At 57.2% G+C, this 21,751-nt stretch overlaps 1 protein-coding gene across 1 annotated transcript; it reads left to right on the forward strand.

Moving 5' to 3' along the window:
* Positions 1-13,041: 13,041 nt before the first annotated feature.
* On the forward strand, positions 13,042-21,145 carry CLCF1 (cardiotrophin like cytokine factor 1; the record flags this gene model as incomplete). The annotated part of the gene is made up of 3 exons (XM_080641351.1): positions 13,042-13,151; positions 18,670-18,836; positions 20,651-21,145. The coding sequence occupies exons 1-3, from the start codon at positions 13,121-13,123 to the stop codon at positions 21,143-21,145; spliced, it is 693 nt and encodes a 230-aa protein (XP_080497477.1). The 5' UTR covers positions 13,042-13,120.
* Positions 21,146-21,751: the final 606 nt, after the last annotated feature.

The following is a 21,751-nucleotide window of genomic DNA, read 5'->3' on the forward strand; positions in this document are numbered from 1 at the left end:
TGGTTCACACACCCGGGCCTCCGTCACGTGAGGAAAACGTTTGCCAACACCACTATCACGTGACGGCCCCCAGTGGGGGCCGGTCACGTGATCCTGGAGCGCCTGGTGCCGACCTAGTTCGTTTTCTCTCGCAGGCGCGCGAGCATGCAACTGAGCGCGAGGAACACGGAGGACGCGGCCCCAGGGTGCTCGGTGCGGGAGAAGGGCGCTTGAGTCACCAATTTAGGTGTTTGTCGGGGATACGGGGTCGAAGCAAGACCGTCCGCACCCAATCCGGGCCGGAGACTAGGATACAAGCTGTAACCACCAGCACTAAAGAAAGATGAAAGCCATTGCGGCCGGATCCCGATGTGCGAAGTGGCTGTTCCTTCTGGCTTCGAGGATCTTTCATGGATCGTTGAACATAAGAGTCTCGGGCAGAAAGGGCTGGCCGGGTGTGCCTAGCAGGGGAAAGCGAGAAGAAAGGCTCCGCGGTGTGAGGGTTTACCCCGTGGGGGAGGGAAGTGGGTCTTGGAGCGTCGCAGAGGGGCGGTGGCTGCCAAATGACCAGGCGCACTAATGAGAAGCACTGGAAACGTTTTACGGGGGTAGAATCGTACTTACGTGGCCGTTTAAAACAACAACAACGCAAAACCCGGACTGTGCAAAAGGAAGGGTTTCGTCCGCCAGGGGTGTCTGCCTGGCCCTGGGCGTCAGTCCCCTGTGTAATGTGGAAGGAAGGCCTGGGCGGGGCTTGCTGACCTCTGGCAACACCAAGGCTCTCAGGTGCTCTGTGGGGCCCGGCGTCGCGGTGTTCTGTAGGGCAGCCTGGCCTTGCCCCTCTGCTGCTGTCTGCAGCGAGGATACCTTTGCCTGCGGACCCCTTGCCCTCCAACTCCTAATTTGCAATTGTGGACCCCACTTTGTTTCCCCTTCTCCTTGCCTTCATCTCCCCTCCCTCACCGGGCTCTGGGGGAGGTTATTCTTTCCTCCCAGAGGGTCAGTAAATGGCACCACCTCTGTGCAGGCATTTAGGTAAGTAAGCTTGGAGTCATCCTTGACCCCACCTTCCCCTCACCCCACATACTACAATTTTTTGGCAAGTCCTGAGTCTACCTCCCAAACAGATGACAACTTCAACCGTCCTCTTCCATCTCCAGAGCCATCATCCTGGCTAAGGACACCATCATTTCTCATCTGGACGACTGACTAAGCTCTGAGTCTCTCTGCCTCATCCAGTCCACTCCCCATACAGCACCAAGGTGACCTTCCTAAAATGTCAATCATGTCACGCCTCCCCCTTGTTTAGACCCTCCAGTGGTTTCTAACTACTACACTTCCCATAAAACCCACACTTTTTACCCCAAACTTCGAGAGCCGGCCCAGCCTCTTCCCCTGTCTCTGGCCTTCCTGCGCAGCCCATCAGTTCTCTGAGCCATCACATCCTTTTCCATCTTGGGATCTCTGCACAGGCTATTCCTACCACTGGGATGTTCTTCTCCCTTCTCACATGCTGGCTCCTTTTCCTGGGGCTCAGCTTCAAGCAATAGGCCTCCGACCCCTCCCCCATGTCTCCCTTCTCTAGCTAAAGCCTTGCTCTGGGTTAGTCACAGCATTTAGCACAACTCAACATTATTGCACACGTGTGTGCATTTATTCAACGGCCGTCTTCACCACTAGTATGTCAGCTCCTGAGCACAGGGACCTTGTCTATTTTGTTGGTTGCTGTATCTATCCCTGTGCCTCACACCGGGCCTGGCCCTCAGTAGAGGGTAATATATGTGTTCAGTGGATAAATGTGTGATCCAAATGGAGATGAGCTGCCTCCAAGTCACTACATTTCTCCTAGAATCCACACCCCTTACCCCAAACCTGCCAGCTTCTTCACCTGTCTCTGGCTCATAGCCCCACCCATCCCTGGACAAGAGCTGCCCCCGACCCTGTTCTGTCAGAAGAACAAAAGAACCTAGAACAGCTATTCTCTTCTCTTCCCTCCCCCTCCTGGATGTCCCTCTCCTCCACCCCAGTGTAAGTCAGTGGAGCCTCACAGCTTCCCCACCTCACCCCTGCCCCACACCATTCATTACCTGAGCAGCCCACCGGAACAGGAGGTAGACACCAAAGCCCTCGGAAGGCCAGGAAAGGAAGCTGTGATTATGCAGTCTTGTCTGCCCCTGACCCCTAGGTCTGTGGAGTCTTACGGCCTTGAGGTCTTTGGAGCAAGGCCCTGGGGAGAGAGAGACAGACTCTTTAGGACTTTCTCTCTCTCTCTCTCTCTCTCTCTCTCTCTCTCTCTCTCTCTCTCTCTCACACACACACACACACACACACACACACACACACACACACCTGTCAGAAGTCAGAATCTGCCCTTCTGAAGGGCTCAGACGACAGAAAGGAGGCTAGAGCAGGAGTCAGGAGGCCTGGGTTTCTAGTCGGTGCTTCAACACGGGTTCGCTGTGTGACTGTGTAAGTCCTTCCCTGGCTCTGCGGCTGTTGGTGGCATGAGATGCTCACTGCGGTGCCCCGGCTTCCCTATGCCCCTCATCTGGCCGTAGCTCTGGAGCAGAGCTGTCATTGGCTGTCTTTTTATTTCTGTTAATCCTCACCCGAGGATATTTTTCCCATTGATTTTTAGAGAGAGTGGACATCCGTTGGTTGCCTCCTGCATGCGTCCTGACCTGGCTGGAGATTGAACCTGCAACTCAGGTAGGTGCCTTTGACTGGAAATCGAACCTGAAACCCTTCTGTGCTCGGGCTGACACTCTAACCACTGAGAACTCCAGCCAGGCTCTTTTTTTTTTTTTTTTAAATATGTTTTTATTGATTTTTAGAGAGGAAGGGAGAGACAGAAAAAAAATAATGTGAGATGGAAACATTGATTGGCTGCTTCCTTTACCAGGGATCAAACCTGCAACCTGGATCTGTGCCCTGACTGGTGACCTTGTGGTGCATGGCATGAGGCTCAACCAACAGCCACACCGGCCTGGGCTGTAATCGGCTGTCTTGCTTCCCCCAGGCAATGGGGCCAGAAGGGGGCTCTCCAGTCTGGGGCCAAGCAGCCTTCCTGGCTGTAGTTGGCACAGCCAACAAAACCTCTCAGGCCCGGAAGGGAGGATCTACGGGGGGGCATGAGAGCCTCAGAACTGTCAGGAACCCTTTGTGTTGGGCAGGCAGTGAATATAGGGGCCCAGAGACAATTGGGATCTGTGCCAGAAGTCAGGAGGCCTGGGGGGACCTCCATCCTACTCACAACTTCAAGCAAGACTCTTCTCTGGGCCTCAGTTTCCCCTTGATAAAAATGAGGGGATTGGATGAGATGCTCTCTCAGAACCCTTTCAAACCCTAGATTCTTAGTCTTCACCATACCCACTTGTGACCTCCCACAAGTGCGTATGTGGGGGCAGGGGAGGGGGAGATAGGGGACAGAAGAAGGTGATTACCATTGCAAACTTTTTTTTAAAAAAATCCTCACCTGAGGATATTTTTCCCATTGATTTCTAGAGAGCATGGAAGGGAGAGAGAGAGAGAAACATGGATGTGAGAGAGACGTATCGATTGGCTGCCTCCTGCCGGAGCCAGGGAACCTGTAACTCAAGATACATGCCAGGAATCAACCCCTCGACCCTTCGGTCCTAGGGCCGATGCTCTAACCACTGACCCAAACTGGCCAGGGCCCATTTCAAACTTTAAAAATAATCATCTGTTGGGAAATTTCAGTTCAACCACTACTTCTCACCCAACTGGTTAGGTTTGAAGTTGCAGGAATCTCCAGAGCTCAGTAATTCATTTAATACAGAAACACATTTCTCAGTTCAGGAACGAGAGTACAGGATACAAATCCCTGCTCTCCTGGGCTTCCACTGTCCTGGAGGACAGACTAAGGGGAACAGCCTGTGCCAAGGCTCTGATGAGATCCAAATGTGCAGTTACGCTGGGGTGACCAAGGGGGCGAGGCAGCTCTGAGCTGCTGGCAGGGCACTACTTGCCCACCTGTAACTGCTGGTGGTTCACCAGGTGCCAGTGGTGCCTGTAGGCAAGCCCCGCCCAGGCCTTTCTCATTCCCCAGCATTTCTCCCAGCAATTAGAGCAAGCTCAGCACATATCGGTGGCTTAAGCATAAACTGAATGACTGAAGAGCATAACATTCAAAGTGGTTACAAGATTGGAACTCAGGTTGTCTATTGAGGCGGACAATGGGATTCTGGGCACTAGCCTGCCTAGATCTGAATCCTGGCTTCATCACTTTTAGGTTGTGTGCAAATGGACACATTGCCGATATTCTCTGAGCCTCAGTCTACTCATCTGTAAATTGGGGGAAGGAAAGGGCTGTTGTGAGGATTAACTTAGTGTTTATACAGCTCTTAGCACGCACGGTCAGTTTTACTATGATGATGATTGCTGTGTCCCACCACCTCCATCTTGCGTGTGCCCTCACAGGATTCTAGGGTCAGAACCAAGAACAAAACCAATCCCCTTTAGGGAGGAATCCACACGAGGAAGCAGGGAGGAGAGACCCCCAGAGAAACACTGCAAGGAAAAGGCCAGAGGCCAGGGACTGGAAAGAACTCGCAGGACTCAGGTGGGGCAGAGGTCAGCCCCAGGGAAAAGGTGTGGGGAGGCTGTGGCTGTTGCCATGTGCTGGCCCCTCGATGCCTTCTGCCTCGTGAGGGGAATGGAAGTCCTCTGTCTTCCCAAGCTGCCAGAGGCTGACACGAGGCAGTGGCTGTGCCCACACTGCCAGGCACGGTGCACAGACAAGACCAGGTCTCTCCAGTCTGCAGGGCAGGAGGGGGAGGGGGAGATGGGAGGGAATTTTCTAAACCCACAGCGGAGAAGGAAAGGGGGAAGCATAGGCTTGTTCACCAAAACCTGGCACGCTGGAATTACAGGCCCCCTTGGAGCACAAGTGAGGTAAGTTTAGGACAAATCAAAGACAGCGTGCTTCACCCAGCAGGGGAGGATACCGATGGAACTCATTACCCCAAGATGTGGTCTCGGCTGGGAATATAAATAGCTTCACAAAAGGTTTAGATAAATCTGTGGATGACAGCTCCATTCATGGCTAGAGGGGAAGGAAGCTGGGGCCTGCTGGCCTGTGGGGAAAGCCTCAGGGCGGGACCTGGCCTCCCTAAGAGCAGCTCAAGGGGGCCGGGTCAAAGGCAGGCTTCAGGCCACAGGAACCCCAGGTGGCAGCATCAGTGTTCTGGCAGGCTAGAGCCCCGTCTGAGTCCCGGGCTTCTTTCCTCAACCCCCAACACTTGCTGTCTGGGGAGATATGCGCACCACCAGCTCTGGGGAGTCCTGACCGGGTTGTCCCCTAAAGGGACCAGCAGAGGGAGACAGACACCGTGTCCAGTCCCAGCTCCCAGAACAGAGTTGGGCTACTCCGCCTATAGGGCAGGCAAGCACCCCTGGGGCCCAGCTCTGTGCCTAAGCCAGCTAGGCACCTGAGGAGGGAGGGGCTGAGAAGGGCTTACTGCAGTGGGGGGTAAGGGGGGGGAGACTAGGAAACCGGGGGCAGGGTGGGAAGGAGGCCACTAATTAAGAGCAGAGTGGCTCTGGAGCCATCTTGCTCTCAGTCCCAGGAGACCCAGAGCCCGGGCTGGCAGGCATGGGTCTCTATAGTTCCAAACTGTTCCATGGGCACATACAGGAGCTTCTGCAAGCCCCTCCCCAGCCCCAGCAAGGTCCCAGGCCAGGTGTGGCCTTGCCCTTTCTCCACGCAGATCCCCCAGCCCCTCTGGAAGTCCTTCCTGACGTCTCCGTCCCGACCTTTCTGTGCTCCACAGCCCTTTGGAAACCTTCAGTTCTTCGGCACCTGTCTCAGTTAACAAAGTTTGTAGCAGGCTGAAACTGACATGCACAGAGCACTCTGCTGAGGACCTTGTGGTCCTCAGAAAGGTGCCCTGGGGTCCAGTAGGAGTGAGGGGGCTCCTCAGAGATCCAGACTACCCACATCTTGCAGACAGATGACCTGAAAGCTCAGAATGGGGCGGGCACCCAGCACAGGATCAGTTGGCTCCTCTCAATCCTTCCGAGCTCACTGCGCCCTCACTGTTGCCCCTCCCACTCCACCCTCCTTAACACACTGAACCCCTACCGGAGGCTGTCTGGGGTGCGAATTCAAATGCTCAGGAATCATTTATCATTGGAGAGTTGAGCAACAGCCCAATTCTAGAACTCTCCAGAGTTGTGTGTCTGTGCCCTGTGTGGGGAGTCAGAGTGGGGGTGATGGGGACAGGCTTCAGGAAGGCAGAATCAAAAGGACAGAAAAGGCACAGACATAGGGGCTTGCAAGGGGGTAGTGGCATCGTTAGTGGAAGCAGGAGGATAGGGCATGAGGAGGAGGTAACAGTAATATTTAACATTATTGAGTGATCAGTGCCAGAGATTGACTTGTATTAACCGGATGGACCCTTACTCCGAGGAAGGCACTATGATCATCACCCCTGTTTTATGCAGGAGAAAAGAGATGTGCAGGGATCAAGTGATTTGCCCCAAGTCACACAGCTAGTAAAGCTGGAGTGGTCACCCTCACCTGTGTCATTCTCCCAGTAGTGCAGGCACTTGGGGTGGCAGGCACTGGGAGTGGGGCTCCCATCACTGCTTCACTGGGATGGCCCCAGGGAGGTGCTGTCCGTCCTCTGACCCCCAGGGTCCCTGAGAAGCCCAGACATTCTGGAGAAAGTCCTGAGAAGCCTGAAGGAGGGTGGCTGGTGAGGAGGGAGGGGACAGAGCAGGAGGAGCCGGCAGTGACTCAGCAGGGCAGGATAAGGATCTTCCAGCCCAGGGAGAGGTAACCCCACTCCTTTGCCAGGGGAGACGGAGTCACGGAGCCCAGCCCGAGGCATGGGTTGGCCAGGGCAATGGAACATCCTGGAAGAATGGGGGGCGGGGGAGTTTCTGACAAGCAAGGGAGGAGTTGAGCATGGGGGTGTCCCTTCTGCCCCTGCCCATCTCACACACCTGTCACCCAGACGTCCCCGCAGATGAGTAGAGCCCAGGCAGGACAGGGAGTGGCCCGCAGCAAAGCCTGCTTCCTCTTAGCTTCACATGGAGGCAGTGGGTGTGGTGTCCTCCGGGAGGCCTGAGCTGGTCCAGGTGTGGGTGGGGGCACAGGGCAGGGTAGGGCCCTTGCTAAGGTGGGAGGAGGCCCAGGGGTTTCCGCTGACATCATGGCCAGCTCAGGGTGAGACAGGGCCCGCTGGGCTCTTGCCCGCTGGAGGGAAAGGGAAGCGCCCACCCCTGCTGCCTTTTCTCACCATCTGCCCTCAGGGGCCCCCAGGCCTGCACATTCACACTGGAATGTTCACACGTGGTGGTGGAGAGGAGCGGAGGAGGCTCTGCCCAGGGATGGTCCCTGCGGGCCTTGTCTGGCCCTGGTTAGTAGCCCAGAAGGGGCCTCTCAGCCTACTCAGCCCCTCCCTTTGCAGGCCATATAGTCTGGCCCTCAGGAAGCACAGGTACATCCTGGTCCTGGTTCTGCAGGTGGCGTCCTCTAACTCCCAGTTCAGTGCTCAGTCCTAATTCAAGCTTACTGCTCCTAGAATCTACAATTCCAGCTGAGGGCACGGTGCCTCTCCCTGTCCCAGGAGGTGATGTGGGGTGACAGCAGCATCACAGTCAATTCTTATCAGCAGTGGATGGTGGGCAAGAGAGTGGGGACTCTGTCCCTAGGAACGGCTTAGTGTCCTGAAGAGACTAGGCACCCCCGGTTAGCTAACTCATGGCCAGGGCACTGGCAAGTCCTGGTGTTTCTGGAGCTGCTCAGCACCCAGCCTGTCCTTTCCAGAGTCCCCTCCCAGGTTTAATTCCGCGAGGGATAGTTAAAAGGGCTCCTGTCCTGGCTCTACTACTTGCGTGACCTTAGACAGGTGACTTCATCTTACCAAGCCTCAGTTTCCTCACATATAAATGGGGAAATAACAGTTCCCATTTTACAGGGTTATTGTAAGAACGAGATGGCCCTCGCCATCCATTGTGGCTCAGTTGGTTGGAGTGTTGTCCTGTGCACCGGAAGGTTGCGGGTTGGATTCCTGGTCAGGGTACATAGCTAGGTTGTGGGTTCAATCTCCAATCAGGGCGCAACTGATCAATGTGTCTCTCTTTAAAAAATTTATTTATTTATTTTTGTAGAAACAAGTGCTCTATTTTTGCATTCATGGTTTATTTATTTAATGCTCATCCAAGGATATTTTTCCATTGATTTTTAGAAAGAGTGGAAGGGAGGGAGAGAGACAGAGAAACATTGATTGGTTGCCTCCTGCACAGGGATTGCCTGCAACTGAGGTACATGCCCTTGACTGGAATTAAATTGGGACCCTTCAGTCCCTGGGCTGACACTCTCTCCACTGAGCCACACCGGCTAGGGCCAATGTATCGCTCTTACATCAATGTTTCGTTCTCTCTCTCTCTCTCTCTTTTTCTCTCCCTCCCCCTCCCTCTCCTATCTGCACACAGGTCAGCCTCCACCCCATAGCCTCTTAGGGTTCCTCTCTGTGTCCCTGGCACTTGGCATGGAGTAGGCACTCAGGGAATGTTTAGTGAACAAATGAATGAACTAGGAGATATCCTTACTCACCTCTGTGGGCTGCTCTACCACCAGACTCCTGCTCACCCCTCAGAAGGGCACCAGACCAGCAGCCTCCCTGGTTTAGGAATCCAGGACACCCAGAGGCCAGTGCCCCTACAGTGCCAATCCTTTAGCTGCCTGGGACATGGTGTTGTTGGGGCATCTGGAGAGCCTTCCCTGGGGATACCAGTTATGGGGGGAAGGTGGGAGGGAGAAGTGGGACTCTAGCTCATCCATAAGCCAACACCGACTCACCCCCATCACTCTGGAGGGCAGCTCAGTCATCACCTGGTGCCAGCCCTGCCCCCTGCCCAGCCACACCCCTTGGAGCCTTACCTGCTACCCCACTGTGAATGGTAAGGCTTGGAGTCTAGAAGGCCAGAGAGGGCAGCAAAGCAGTGTCTGCCGCCTCAGCTCACTGATACTCCCACCATCCTGTGGGGGAGTTGGGGGAAGGTGGTCCTATCCCATTCCACAGAGAGGTGATGGGTTTGTCCCAAGGCCACACTGACCAATTGGAAGCCCAGCATTCTGACTCCCAGCCTGGCCCTCTGCCTCTGCAAGGAGCCTTATACCTCTGCCCAGGGGGTACCTCAGGACCCCTGCCTGTGGTTGCCACTGCCCCTCCTGCCATCTAGTCACATTGCTACCCTGAAGCTCTACCTCTTCCCAGAGCTCTCCTCCCCTCACCATCCTCTGATCTCCGAGGGGTTGATGGGTGTCTCTTGTCACAGGACTGTGACATTCTTAAAGGCAGGGGTAGGTTTTCCTCTTCCCTTGTCTTTTATAGGACCTAGAACCCAGCGGGGGCTCAGAAATGCCTGCACAACACACCAAGGATCTGGAACTCAGGTGTGTGTGGGGGGTGTCTCCTCTAACCTCTGCCCTGCCCCCAGCAGCAATGAACAGGAAGAGCCACAGGGGAGCAGGAACCTTCCGGAGGCCCCAGTTGGAAATCAGAGGGCAGCCACCTATGCCTTGACACCCACAGAAACCCTGGAGGTGCCATTCCTACTCTGCCTCTCCTTCCTTCCTTTGAGTTCCAATAGCCCACTCCCATTTAGGATTTGGTAGAATAAAGGCATAGTCTTTATTCCAGCCCCCACCCCAACCCAACTGGCAGCCTGCTGCCTTTGCCCAGACATGGCAGAGGGGCACAGGCTGCTTGGAGATGGAGTTGATTTTCCCTTTGCAGTAGAGAAGAGGGGGAGGGGAGAGGCTTGCCCCCCATTCCTCCATCCTCCCCCCACCACCACAGAGAGGGGAGAGGGCAGGGATACAAGTCCAGACAAGAGGCTGAGGCAGATGGGACTTCCTCAGCTTGTGGGGTCACAGTATCAAGCCCAGGGGCTGTGTGTAAAGCCAATTGTTCCTGCACCCACCTGGCCTGGTCCTCATTTGAGAGCTGAAGCCCTTGGTTCCTTTGAACCTAGACTCTTGAGGTGAATATTTGCGGGGGGGGGGGAGAGGGGGGCACAGGACTAGGAGGGGAGGCAACATGGTAAATTCCCCCTCAACTACAAGAGTCTGTTCCTCTTCCTCCTTGGGCTCCTGCTCCTCCCCTCCTTCCCACTCCCACCCATTTATTTGCCTTTGTGTCTCCTCTTTCCTGTTCTGTCCCTTCCCTTCTCCCCCTCCTCTTCCCTCAGCCCCCACCCTCCTCCTTCAGCTCCCCTCTCCCCCTTTTTCTCCTGGCCCCCTCCTCCTCTCCCTCGGTGGGGCTGCTTTCTCCCTGACTCAGCAAGGTGCTTTATAAGGTGCTGAGGGGGCTCAGCCAAATCCAAACCACATTGTCTGTGCAGACACTCTCCACAAGGAGCCGGCTGCAAACCAGGGAGAAGGACTTGAGCGGTTCCCCTCTCCCTCTCCCCTCCCTTCCATGGCTCCCTCCCTCTGACAGGGTGGCTGCTAGGGGACCTCCTGGCTGGCCTCAGTGCCAGTCACCCACTGGGCATCTGCCTTCTTGACCTTGGCATGGGCATCAAAGATCATTGGGCTCACAGGCCAAGAATGTCATTGAAACTTCAGTGTTCAGGCTGGGGGGGGGGGGGGGCGGGCGGGGGAAGAGGGAGGCCCTGAGCACTTTTCAAAAGGGCCCCTCTAAGGCAGATGCCCTAGAGCCCATCAGAGCTGCTGCTGATCCCCTAGAAAGTCCCCTGCCCCCAACTCCAGGCTAGCTCCCCTTTCCCAGTTCTTTTTCTTGTTTAGGAAAAAAAGAAAAAGAAAGAAAGAAGAGGGGGAAAAAACTCAACAACAAAGTCTGTCCCACTCCAGTGAGGTAATTGAAAACAAACTTCTTCCCCACCCCCCCATCCCCCCCACCCCAGTTCTCCAAGTGCAGAAAAGGAAGAGCTGCCCTGGGAACCCAGTGCTGGTCATGATATACCGCCTGCTCTGACCTACAGGCTGGAGGGGCTGTGGCAGGGCTGGCAGAGCATCCACCTTTCTCGGGGGGCACCAGGAAAGGAGTGGGGAGCGTGGGCTCTGATGCTGTTCCAGAGAGAGGAATCACTGTCCAGGTCTGGCCCACCACCGCCTCTATCCCTTTGAAACAACAAATAAACAACAACAAAAGCAACGAATTACTAAATGATTTTATTGCTGGTCTGGTTCTAGAGCTCTCAAAGCCATGGAGATCAAATAACTGTCCCCCAAGAAAAGTCATCCTGCAAGACCCCAGATGAGGGAGAGCTGTTTTCTCTGCACGCTTCCTAGCAGACCTGGGTAGAGCGAGGAAGACCCTCCAGGGAGGGTCTAGGCTTATGGGTCCCCTGGGTATCCCAGCCAGCAAGTCCCAACCCAGGCCTGAGGGAAGGAAGGAGAAAGAGCACTCCACAGCCAAATCGCCCCTACCCCACCACCGGAAAAACCAACAACCCCAAACCCCAAAGGCAGGAGGAAGCCAAATGTCTTTATGGGGAAGCATTTCACAAATGGGGTCGTCCATTGCCTTGAATTAGAACATTCTCGCTGAGTCACCCACGAAGCCCTGGTGTTGAAACTGGTCCGGGTGCCTCGTGTTGATTAATGAATTACAAATCCCCCACCCATGTGCACTCTCCTGGCCCCTGGGAAGAATGGAGAACCCTGTGAACTTGCGCGGAAAGCACTCGCCAAGTGGGCCTGTGGTGCCCTCTCCCACCCCCGCAGGGGGCATTGTGAACCGGTTAGTCACCTGCCCCGGCCAGGCGCCTCGCTTAGCCCCGGCTTTTGGAAGTGGGACAGGCGTCGGGACAATAGGCGAGGGGGGCGGTCAGCCCAGACAAAGGGCAGCAGGAAAAACACCATCACTTGCTTGGAGGCCAGCTCGCTGGCATTTGGGAGAATGTGTCATTGCATTTACTGTGTGTGTGTGTGTGTGTGTGTGTGTGTGTGGTGCGGGGTGGGGGGGGCGGCAAGCTTAAAGATGAGAAGGCAGAGGTAGGGTGAGCGTGGGACCCAGGGACCCATGCGGACAGGGAGCGGCGCCCCAGGCAGACGCGGAGGGCGAGGAAAAGGAGCGGGCGGCTCCCTGCCTGAGCTCTCAAAGTTTGCACACTGACTGATGCCCTTCCCGCCCCCTCCCCCAGGAGGCCCAGGGTGGTACCACCGCAGCCTCGCCTCACCTCACCCCCCCTCGGTGTCGTGGGAGGGAGAGGAGCCCCAGAAGCCCTCCCTTCCCTCCTCCCCCCTCCTCCCCCCACCCCAGGGAGGGCCGCTACAATTTGTGGTTACAGCTTTACACGTCAGAAAAAAAAAAAAAAGTTTGCAGAATGTCCCACACTGAAGAAAAAAAAAATCCGAAACCGAGCGAAAAAAACCTGCGAGTGGGCCTGGCGGATGGGATTATTAAAGCTTCGCTGGAGCCGCGGCTCGCCCTCCCACTCCGCCAGCCTCCGGGAGAGGAGCCTCGCCCGGCCGGCCCGGCCCCCAGCTCCATGGACCTCCGAGCAGGTAGGAGCCAGGCGTCCGAGGCCCCGGCCCCCGCCTCCGCCCAGGAGCCTCGAGATCCGGTTCCATCCTTCCCCCGGGAGCCCGAAGCCGGGAGCCTGGACCTGCCCCCGCCAGCAGGGCTCGGGCCGGTGGAGGCAAAGCTGGGCGCCCTCGAGAGCGGCCCGGCGGGACGCGGCATTCCTGGAGTCCGCTCCGCGGGGCCAGGAGGTGGCCGGGAGCGCGGCGGGGAGTCCCGGCGACCCGCAGCCCTGGGGAGGCGGCCACCAGGAACCCCAGCCAGGCGGGGTCCCGCCAATCCCGACGGACGAGCCCCGCGCAAAAGTCGGGGAGAGCGAGTCCGAGGCGGGAGCGGGGCTGCGGGAGGGAGACGCGGCGCGCGGGGTGGTGGGGGCCAGAGAGGAAGAGGGAGGGGAGGGGAGGGAGACAGAGGGGAGCCCGGGGCCGGGCCAGCGGGAGGCGAGGGAGGCCGACACCTCGGGCCGTGCCGCTCTCCCTCCCCGGCCCGGCGGGAGGAGAGGGCGGGAAGGAGGGCGGGCGAGAGGGGAGAAGAGGCGGAGAGCAGAGCCCGGCCGGGCCGGGCCGCGGGCCGGACTCGCGGCTTCCTCGCTGCGCGCCGCGCGGCCGGAGCCCACCATGCTGCCCGCGGCCGAGGAGCCGGCGGCAGGTAGGGGCCGGCGGTGGGGGCGGCGGCCGCGAGCCCTCCGCACCGCCCGCCTCGGCCTGGGAGTGATTAGTGTAGGGGGGGCGGGTGCAGCCCGGCCGGACGGGGCAGGAAAAAGTCCGTCACCCTCCGGGGAGCGGCGGTAGCGGCCGCTGGGCGCTGGCGGCCCGCGGGAGGGCGGGCGGACGGGTCGGGGAGTTGACGCGCGGGAAGGGGCAGCGGCCCGGCTGAGCACGGAGCCCCGGACCCGCCCCCGCCCCCGCCGACGGGAAGGGAGCACCCGGGCGGGAGCGGGCCGGGGGCGGGGCCGGGGGCGCCGGGGCCACACAAGGGGAAGGCGTCGCCGCCGCAGCCGCCGCGGGGAGAGGGCCCGGAGCGAGGGGTCACAACGAGGGGGGAGGGCCAGGAGCGGCCGCCGCCGCACAGTTCCCGGGCCGAGGCCCCCAAGGGAAACCCCGCGTCCCTCGAGCCTCGCAGAGTCCCCCTGACCTCTGCCCTCCCACCTTCCTTGTCTGCTGTCCAGAAGTCCTCCCCAGAGACCTCCAGTCCCAGAGGATCCCGTCCCAGCTTTCTCCTGCGCCCGGCCTGACCCTCCCATAGTGGGTAGGAGGGGGCTGCCCGGAGCCGGAGCCGGAGCCGGAGCCGAGGGGAGCAGGCAGTCCCCGGTGGCTAGAGCAATCCGAGCCCTTTAGAGAGGCTGTAGGCGGGGGCACTGGACACACTCCTCTGTCGGGCGCTCTCTAACCCAGACGGACATCTCCGTCTTTCAGGGTCCCCGCAGATCCCTCCTGGGCTCCCAAGCACACAATGCCCCTTCCGTGGCACACAGAGGCACATCCCCCTGACTGACCAGACCTGCTTCCACCACTGGCTCAGGCACACTCACTGCGCGGGAGCCAGGAGCTCAACCAGATGGGAAAGGGCACCAGGCAGTGATGGCAGCAACTGTCACCCAGCTGCCCCAGAAGTCTCTTCTCCCGCTCCCCCTCACAGAGCCCGCACTCCTGCCCAGTCACACTTCTGCACACCACCCTGCCACACCAGCTAGGCTACTAGTGACACTTCACATTCCTCCCCACAATCCCACCTGCTTGTTCACACCCGGGCTCCTGCCGGATCCCTCAGAGCCCCTCCCAGGCCTTTTGGATAACAACACCCTTTGAAACTCACCCACACACTTACCCCTACTATTTCCTAACTTCTTCCCTTGCCTCGCTAAAGCCGGTGGCCCAGCTTCCCTGGCCTCAGCTCTCTCTCTCCCCCCCTTCCCCCCCTCCCCCCGCCCCCAGCACACTCAGGGTCCTTTTGCAGCACAATCCAGAACCCTCTCACTCCAAGGAAAGCCCAACCCCTGTGTCCACATGGACTTCACAAGGCAAGGCAGCTGGCCTGCCTGGCTGCTTCTTTCCCAGGCCTCAGTTTCTTGTCATTTAGGTGGCAGAGAAGGGCAGGGAGCGGGCTGTTGAAGAGGACAGCAGAGACAGAGCCCCACGTGGTTCTGGTGAGGAACTTTAACATTCATGGTGCAGCCCCTCACTAAAGCCTCATTACCTGATGGGTTGCTGGCAAAGCGAGGTCTCCTGACTTCTGGGGGCCCATGTGTACTCACTCACTAAGCCACCTCTCAGCAGCCTGGGGGACAGGAACCAAGGAGATGATGGAGGGAGGGCAGGCCAGGCAGCCAAGAGGACAAGAAAGTCCGGCTGTGTCTGTGGGCCTTTCCCTGGGAAGGCACGATGGGAAGCTCCCCCATGGACCCTTTCCTACAGTCTCAGTGCCTGGATCTCATGCCACAGTGGACACATCACCCCCTAAACTGCTTCATTCCCCTAATTCCCCTCAACAGACCCATCCAAAGTCACCAGGATGCTTTCCTGACCTGGCCTGAGGGCAGGGCTTTTCCTTCTGGCTCCCACATTTAGCCCAACACTCTGGAGCTTGGCGATGCCTCCCTGGCTCCTATGCATTCAGCTGATAGCTCTTAGCCACCAGTTCCAGGAGCAGAGTCTCCCAGCTGACTTGTCCTACTCACCCTGACCATCCTGGCACATCTGTACTGCCGAGCCCCACACCCTCAGTGAGTGGAGTGAGGTCAGCCTGGGGGATACAGGCTACAGACTGAGAGGCAGCTGGCCAAAGACATGCACACACAGGTGTGCCTGTCTGTGCAGCCGGGTCAGGGTGGCCATGCGCTTGCAGTCCGAGGTGTGCATGTGAGTGTTCATAAGGGGGGCCTCGGTTCCCAGAGCCCAGGGATCTGGATGGAATTAGGGGCCGGCCCAGGCGGGGGCCAGGATGGGGGGGTGAGGGGGCTGCAGCAGGAAACGTGAGCTGCACTCATTAGCTCCTCACGTGCTCAGCCGGATTTATAAACACAGGGGAAGACGGGATGTAAACAATCAGTGGGCAGCAGCCAGAGCCAGAGCTGGGGCGGGAGCTGGTCGGGTGCCAGGACTGGGAGATGGGGCCCAGGACACAGTCCTTAGTGGCCAGGTCCACCTGCACACCATGAACTTGGAGAGGAGGATCAATGAGGCTCCAGGATGCCCACTGCACTCTCCCTCCTAGGGACACAGGCAAGCTGCAAGCTACTTACAACTAAATCACAGGTTGTCTCTGCCCCAGATGCTTTTGCTGCCTGAGATGCAGGAACATTTTGCCCGGAGGGGAAGCTGTCATGACAGAGGGTAGAGCCCTGTCCTGTCCCTTTTCTCCTCTCCTAGCCTCTTTTCCCTCTGGGTTTCTGAGTCTCCTTCCCTCTTTCTGGTTCTCTCTATGGGTCAGTCAGTTGGATCCTTCTGCTCTCTCCCTTGCACCCCCCCACCCACCCACACTGCAGTGACAGTTACCTCAGAACTGAAATATTCCTGGAAACACCGGCCTTGTCTGGTTAATTTCATGAGCCGTTTTTCTGCCCAGATGACTTAGCTCTTGTTTATCCAAAGGCTTCTCCCCCACTCTCCCTGCTGTCCCTGTGTAGGGAGCCAGTGCTCCCCAGGGATGTCCCACAGGGCCCAGAAGAGGAGGGGGAAAATAAGTCCCATAGCTGGGTTCCTGACTACCCCCCCCCCCAATGGGGTAAGCAGAGCCCTGCCCCAGAACTCTTGTCTAGCAGGGCTGCCCAAAGCAGGGTGGGGTAAAGAGGCAAGCCCAGCTCCCAATTCCTGCTTCAGCCAGGACCCTCGGCGTTGCCATTAACTGCCAGCCAGGCCAGACTCAATCCTGAAAGCTACCTCAAGGCTAGAAGGGCCACTGCCCACTTCAGCAGGTCTCTGCCTCCAACACTAACCCCCATGTACCAGCAGGATCTTGGGAGTGACTCAGTCAGACATCCAGGCTAAGAGTAGCCCAAGGCTTCATGCAGAGGAGAAGGCCTGGAGTCATCTTGGGATGTGAAGAACAGGAACTAGAAAGGAATTCAGAGTCACCAAGAGCTCAGATGGAAAGAAAGAATAAGGAAAGGAACGTTGAGGAGGGAATGCACAGGCTGGAGATGGGGGAAGAGCGAACAGGGAGCCTGTCTCCTCAGGGAGCAGTTATGTGCCTGACCCTCCTCTCTGTCCTAAAACACATGTCTGTGGGTACGCATGTATGTGTGTGTGTGTGTGCGCGCGTGCGTGCGCACGCGCGCGCGCACACACACACACACACACAATCTCAGACCAAGAGCCCTTCACCAAAAGGGCAGGTTCCTGAGACTAGCAGTACCCCTACTCCCATGCTCCATCAGTAAAGCCAGTCAATCACACATCTGAAAGTCAAGATTGACCAGTTGGCGTGGCTCAGTGATTGTCAACCTCTGAACCAGGAAGTCATGATTCAATTCCCAGTTTGGGCACCTGCCCGGGTTGCAGGCTCAATCCCCACTGTGGGGCATGCAGGGAGGCAGCTGATTGATGATTCTCTCTCATTTCTCTCTCTCAACTCTTCCTCTCTGAAATCAATATATATAAAGACACTGCGGGAGTCCCCACCTGATCCTTACACTCTGTAAGAGACATTCTATACAATTTGAATCCTAATCCCTTCCAAGTTTTACCCTAAAACCCTGACCCAACATTATGACTAACTGTAAACTTAACCTAGTCTTAACTCAAACCTATCTTAACTCTAAGTGCAGTCATATTGTTAAACCCATACCCCAATTATTTTTATCAAAACAACATATGTCATTGCAGAAAATGTGAAAGTATAAAATATAAATTAGAAGGAGAAAACCATTCATGGTCTCACATCTATCCAAGCTCAAAATCCACTAGCAATATTCTTAGTGACATGTCATGCATCACCCTATCTGAAAATCTGAATCAACACATTCACAAACCTTAGTCCCAGCCAACCCTCTGCCTGCCCAAACCTAACCACATCCCCCAGCTGGACTCAAACCTCAACCACACTCACTCAGCCAAATCCCAATAAATTAACCTGAAACTTTAAAAGTAACCCAGTCCTTAAAGCTAACCTAGCCCAATGCCAATTATAGCCTTACCCTATCCTAACCTTAATTGCTTTACCCAGTCCCAATGCTCACTGAATCCTGACCAAGTGATCTTGATTTTGGACCTCACCTAAAAGCTGGGAAAAATCATGTTTCCCAACCACCTATGTCTGTTCTCACAGCACTGACCCCTGGCCTCTGGCATCCTCGGATGTCCAGACTCTCCAGCACGATCAGCTGACAGACCCAATTCATTGAATACATCATTCTCTCTCTTCCTCTCCCTGCCCCGCCCCCGCACCCCGCCACCCCGCCGCCACCTCCACTGCAGACTGATTGAAAGCCTCATGCAGCTTAACCTTTTCCCCATCTAAAACCCTAGGTAAGAACAGAGCACACTTCCCTGAGAGTGAACATTAACTCTCCTTTAATCTAACCCCATCCTACCTTTCCACACCAAGGACCATATCCCAGAATGTCCCCACCACTGACCGCCTGAGCCAGACCTGTGTCCTTCAGCCTGACCCAGGTGGTCTGGCCCTACACCTTGCCTCCTATAGCTTGACTGGGACTTGTTAGTTCAGGGAGGGCGGGCGGACAGAGGAGGGAGGAGACAGCCTCTCAGCTGGCAGCTGTGATGTGTGCTGTTTCCCACCCCAACCCCTTGGCTCCCCGCAAGCTGCAGTGGGACTAGAGGCTGGGAGAGGAGGCTGAGGTACACCCAGAACTCGGGAACACTGATTCCTGTCCCTAGGCCTGGCCCTCCTTGTACACATACCTACTTGGGGGCACATACAGTGCCTGTTAGCTGACCCACAAATATACTCTCCAATATCTACTGGTATAATGTATAACATACATGCCTCCATACACACACACACACACACACACACACACACACACACACGAACAAACCCTTTCTGGGGCCAGGAATGCTCCCCTCCTCCATCCCCCCCTGTCTCCCATCTGGCGTCCCACCCCTCCCTCCCAGCCCAAGGTGGGGACAGACACCTGAGGGGCTGCCAGCTGCTTCCTCTACCAGGCCAGGCCCACCCTCATGCTTCTTGCCCATCCTGTCCACAGGGGACTCGTGGGGGATGCTAGCTTGCCTGTGCACTGTGCTCTGGCACCTCCCTGCAGTGCCAGCCCTCAATCGCACAGGGGACCCAGGGCCTGGTCCCTCCATCCAGAAAACCTATGACCTCACCCGCTACCTGGAGCACCAACTCCGCAGCTTGGCTGGGACCTATGTGAGTATTAGGGGTGGCTTTAGGGGTCTGGGAATTGGGCAAAGAATGAGGAGGAATTGGAAGAGAATGGTGGAGGGGTCCTGATGAATGTGGGGTGATGAAGAGGGGACCTTTAGCTCCAAGCAGTCTCCATGTCTGGCCTATCTCTTGCCCTTCCCTCTAGGGTGCCCCTTCCTCCCCATCCCTGGCCCCAGGACTAGGCATGCGGGCAGGCCTCGCACCCGCCTTGGCCCATTGCCCCACTGGCTGACTGCCCAGCCGCCCGCCTCCCCCTGGGGGCCAGGGAAGTCTCCTCTGTTTACACCGTGTTGTGGTGTCTCTTGCAAGGGTGGGGCTGGGTGGGGATGGAGGGGCCCCACCTCCCATGCCTATGTTCCAGCTCGCCTCTGCCCCAGACCTGGGGCCCTGCTGCTCTGGACCCATGGGCCTTCCTTCTGTCTGCCTCTCCCATCCTAGATGGGCCTCCTAGGGGGGACTTGTGGGAAGGGGGCTGCAGGGAACCCAGGCCAGTGGTGGCAGGGGGCTCAGGGTGTGGATTGAAGTTCTGCCATACGAATTTGGGGGCAGTCCAGAGGTGTTTGGAGAGCCCAGGAGAGGAGGAAGGAGGGTCAGAGTTGGCGAGGGCCACGGGAACCGGCCCCCTCTTCCCGTGTTCCTCCTCTACATCCCAGACCCTACTTTGGAGCCAGGGAAAGGAAGGGGAGGGGGTGGCGGGGGAGCTGGCTCCGCCCCAGGATACACCGAGGAAATTAGTTTGTCTCTGTGCTTGTCAGCGTGTGAACCTCCCCCTGGGCCCTTGCCTATCCCAGGCCTCGCCCCTCTTCTCCCTTTCTCTCCCCGCGAACTGTCTCCCTCAGCCCTTTCCCTGGGCCCCAGGCTTCTCCCCCGGGGGTTGGCAAGGCTGTCCTTTTCCCTGCACTGACTTCCTTACCCTTCCTCCAGCCCAGCTCTTGAGACTGCCTCAGTTTCTTCCTTCTGCAGTCCTGCTTCTGTGGGCTGAGCCCTTCCTTGGAGAGGTTAGTGTGTACCTCTGTCCTCAGCCCTTCAGCTGGTGGCACTGGGCAAATGGAGCTCTGATGCCCACAGGCCCCTCTCCCTTTCGACCTGCTTTTCCTGTCCAGAAAACCTTTGCTTGACTCTGCTACCCCCTCTAGTTCCCGACCCTTTTTCTCTCCTGGCTTTCCCTGCCAAATTTTTCGAAGGAGTGGTCTACACCCTCTGCCTCCACTTCCTCTCCACCCACTCACGCTTTAACCCCCTGCAATCTGGCTTCCAGGCCACTGAAACGGTTCTCTCCAAGGTTGTCAGGCACCTCCTTCTTGCCAAACCCGACAGTATTTTCTAAGGCTCATTCCCCTTGCTCTCTGTTTTACAGCCACACTGTTGAGCACTGCTGCCTTCTTGAACTCTTCTTGGCTCTGCACTCTCGGTCCACCTTCTACCTCTGCAGCCTGGCCTCCTGGGTCCCCATGGCTCCTCTTCCTCTTCTGCCCTGCCTCCCCGCGGGCCCTCTCCAGAGGCTTGCACACACAGCCGATCAGTGAGTCCTCCCTGAGTATCTGCTGCTCAATTTTTCTCATTCTACACCTCTCCATAGGAGAGCTCAGTACCCTCACCGCTTCAACTGTCATCTCCATGCAAACGACATCCATGGAGAAACTTAGGGTTGGTCTGTGAACAGAGAGATCTAGCGTGGAGATGGGGCCAGTGTCAGGGGACACAGGAAATAGAAGCTTTGGGGACAGGTATCTCCTGGTGGTGGCAGGCTGGCTGCTTGGCCCTCCTCCTTCCCCATCGCCCTCTCCTTTCCACAGCTGAACTACCTGGGCCCCCCTTTCAACGAGCCTGACTTCAACCCACCTCGGCTGGGGGCAGAGACTCTACCCAGGGCCACTGTCAACTTGGAAGTTTGGCGAAGCCTCAATGACAAACTGCGGCTGACCCAGAACTACGAGGCCTATAGCCACCTTCTGTGCCACTTGCGTGGCCTCAACCGCCAGGCTGCTGCAACTGAGCTGCGCCGAAGCCTGGCCCACTTCTGCACCAGCCTCCAGGGCCTGCTGGGCAGCATTGCGGGTGTCATGGCAGCTCTGGGCTACCCGCTGCCCCAGCCTCTGCCCGGGACTGAGCCCACCTGGGCCCCTGGCCCTGCCCACAGTGACTTCCTCCAAAAGATGGATGACTTCTGGCTGTTGAAGGAGCTGCAGACCTGGCTGTGGCGCTCAGCCAAGGACTTCAACCGGCTCAAGAAGAAGATGCAGCCTCCAGCAGCTGCAGTCACCCTGCACCTGGGGACCCATGGCTTCTAATCTTTGACCTTTACCACCTCCTCTCTCCCCTCCCCTTTCCAACCCTGCTCCCACTCTGGGAGGGAGAAACCTGTGTGCCAACACTTGTTGAGCCAGGAGACAGAAGCTGTGAGCCTCTGGCCCTTCCCAGACTTGGAAGAGGGCATGATGCAATAAGACTCATCCCCTCCCTACTTCCCAAAGTTCTGCAGGTCTGGGGAAGAGGTGCAATAGGCCCCATCCATTTCTACAGGGAGTAATGCTCAAGGGAGCCCGAAGTGGTTCGGGTTGGTGTAAAGGCTCTCACAGCCTCCTGCTTCCTGCCAACCACTTGCCAGTGCCCAAACAGCCCCTTAAGCGGCACTTGCAGGAAGCATGCCTGTAGGGCAGGGAGGGGGCCACCACAGCATGTGCCTTTCTGGGGTGAAGCCCTTTGCTGCCTCACTCTCCGTAGATGGGTGTTGCTCCCCTACCCCAATTAACTCCATACATTCAATTCAGGAAACAAGCACAGTGGCAAGTCCAAACAGGAAGAGATGGTATTAAAAATGGAAGAGGTGAGGTCTGCATTGGAGGTAATACTGAAAGCAGGGGGACAGGCACAGACTGGACCCTGGGGTCACCAAG

This window comes from Plecotus auritus (genome assembly GCF_963455305.1).
Source record: "Plecotus auritus genome assembly, chromosome: 9".
Taxonomy (NCBI): Eukaryota; Metazoa; Chordata; class Mammalia; order Chiroptera; family Vespertilionidae; genus Plecotus; species Plecotus auritus.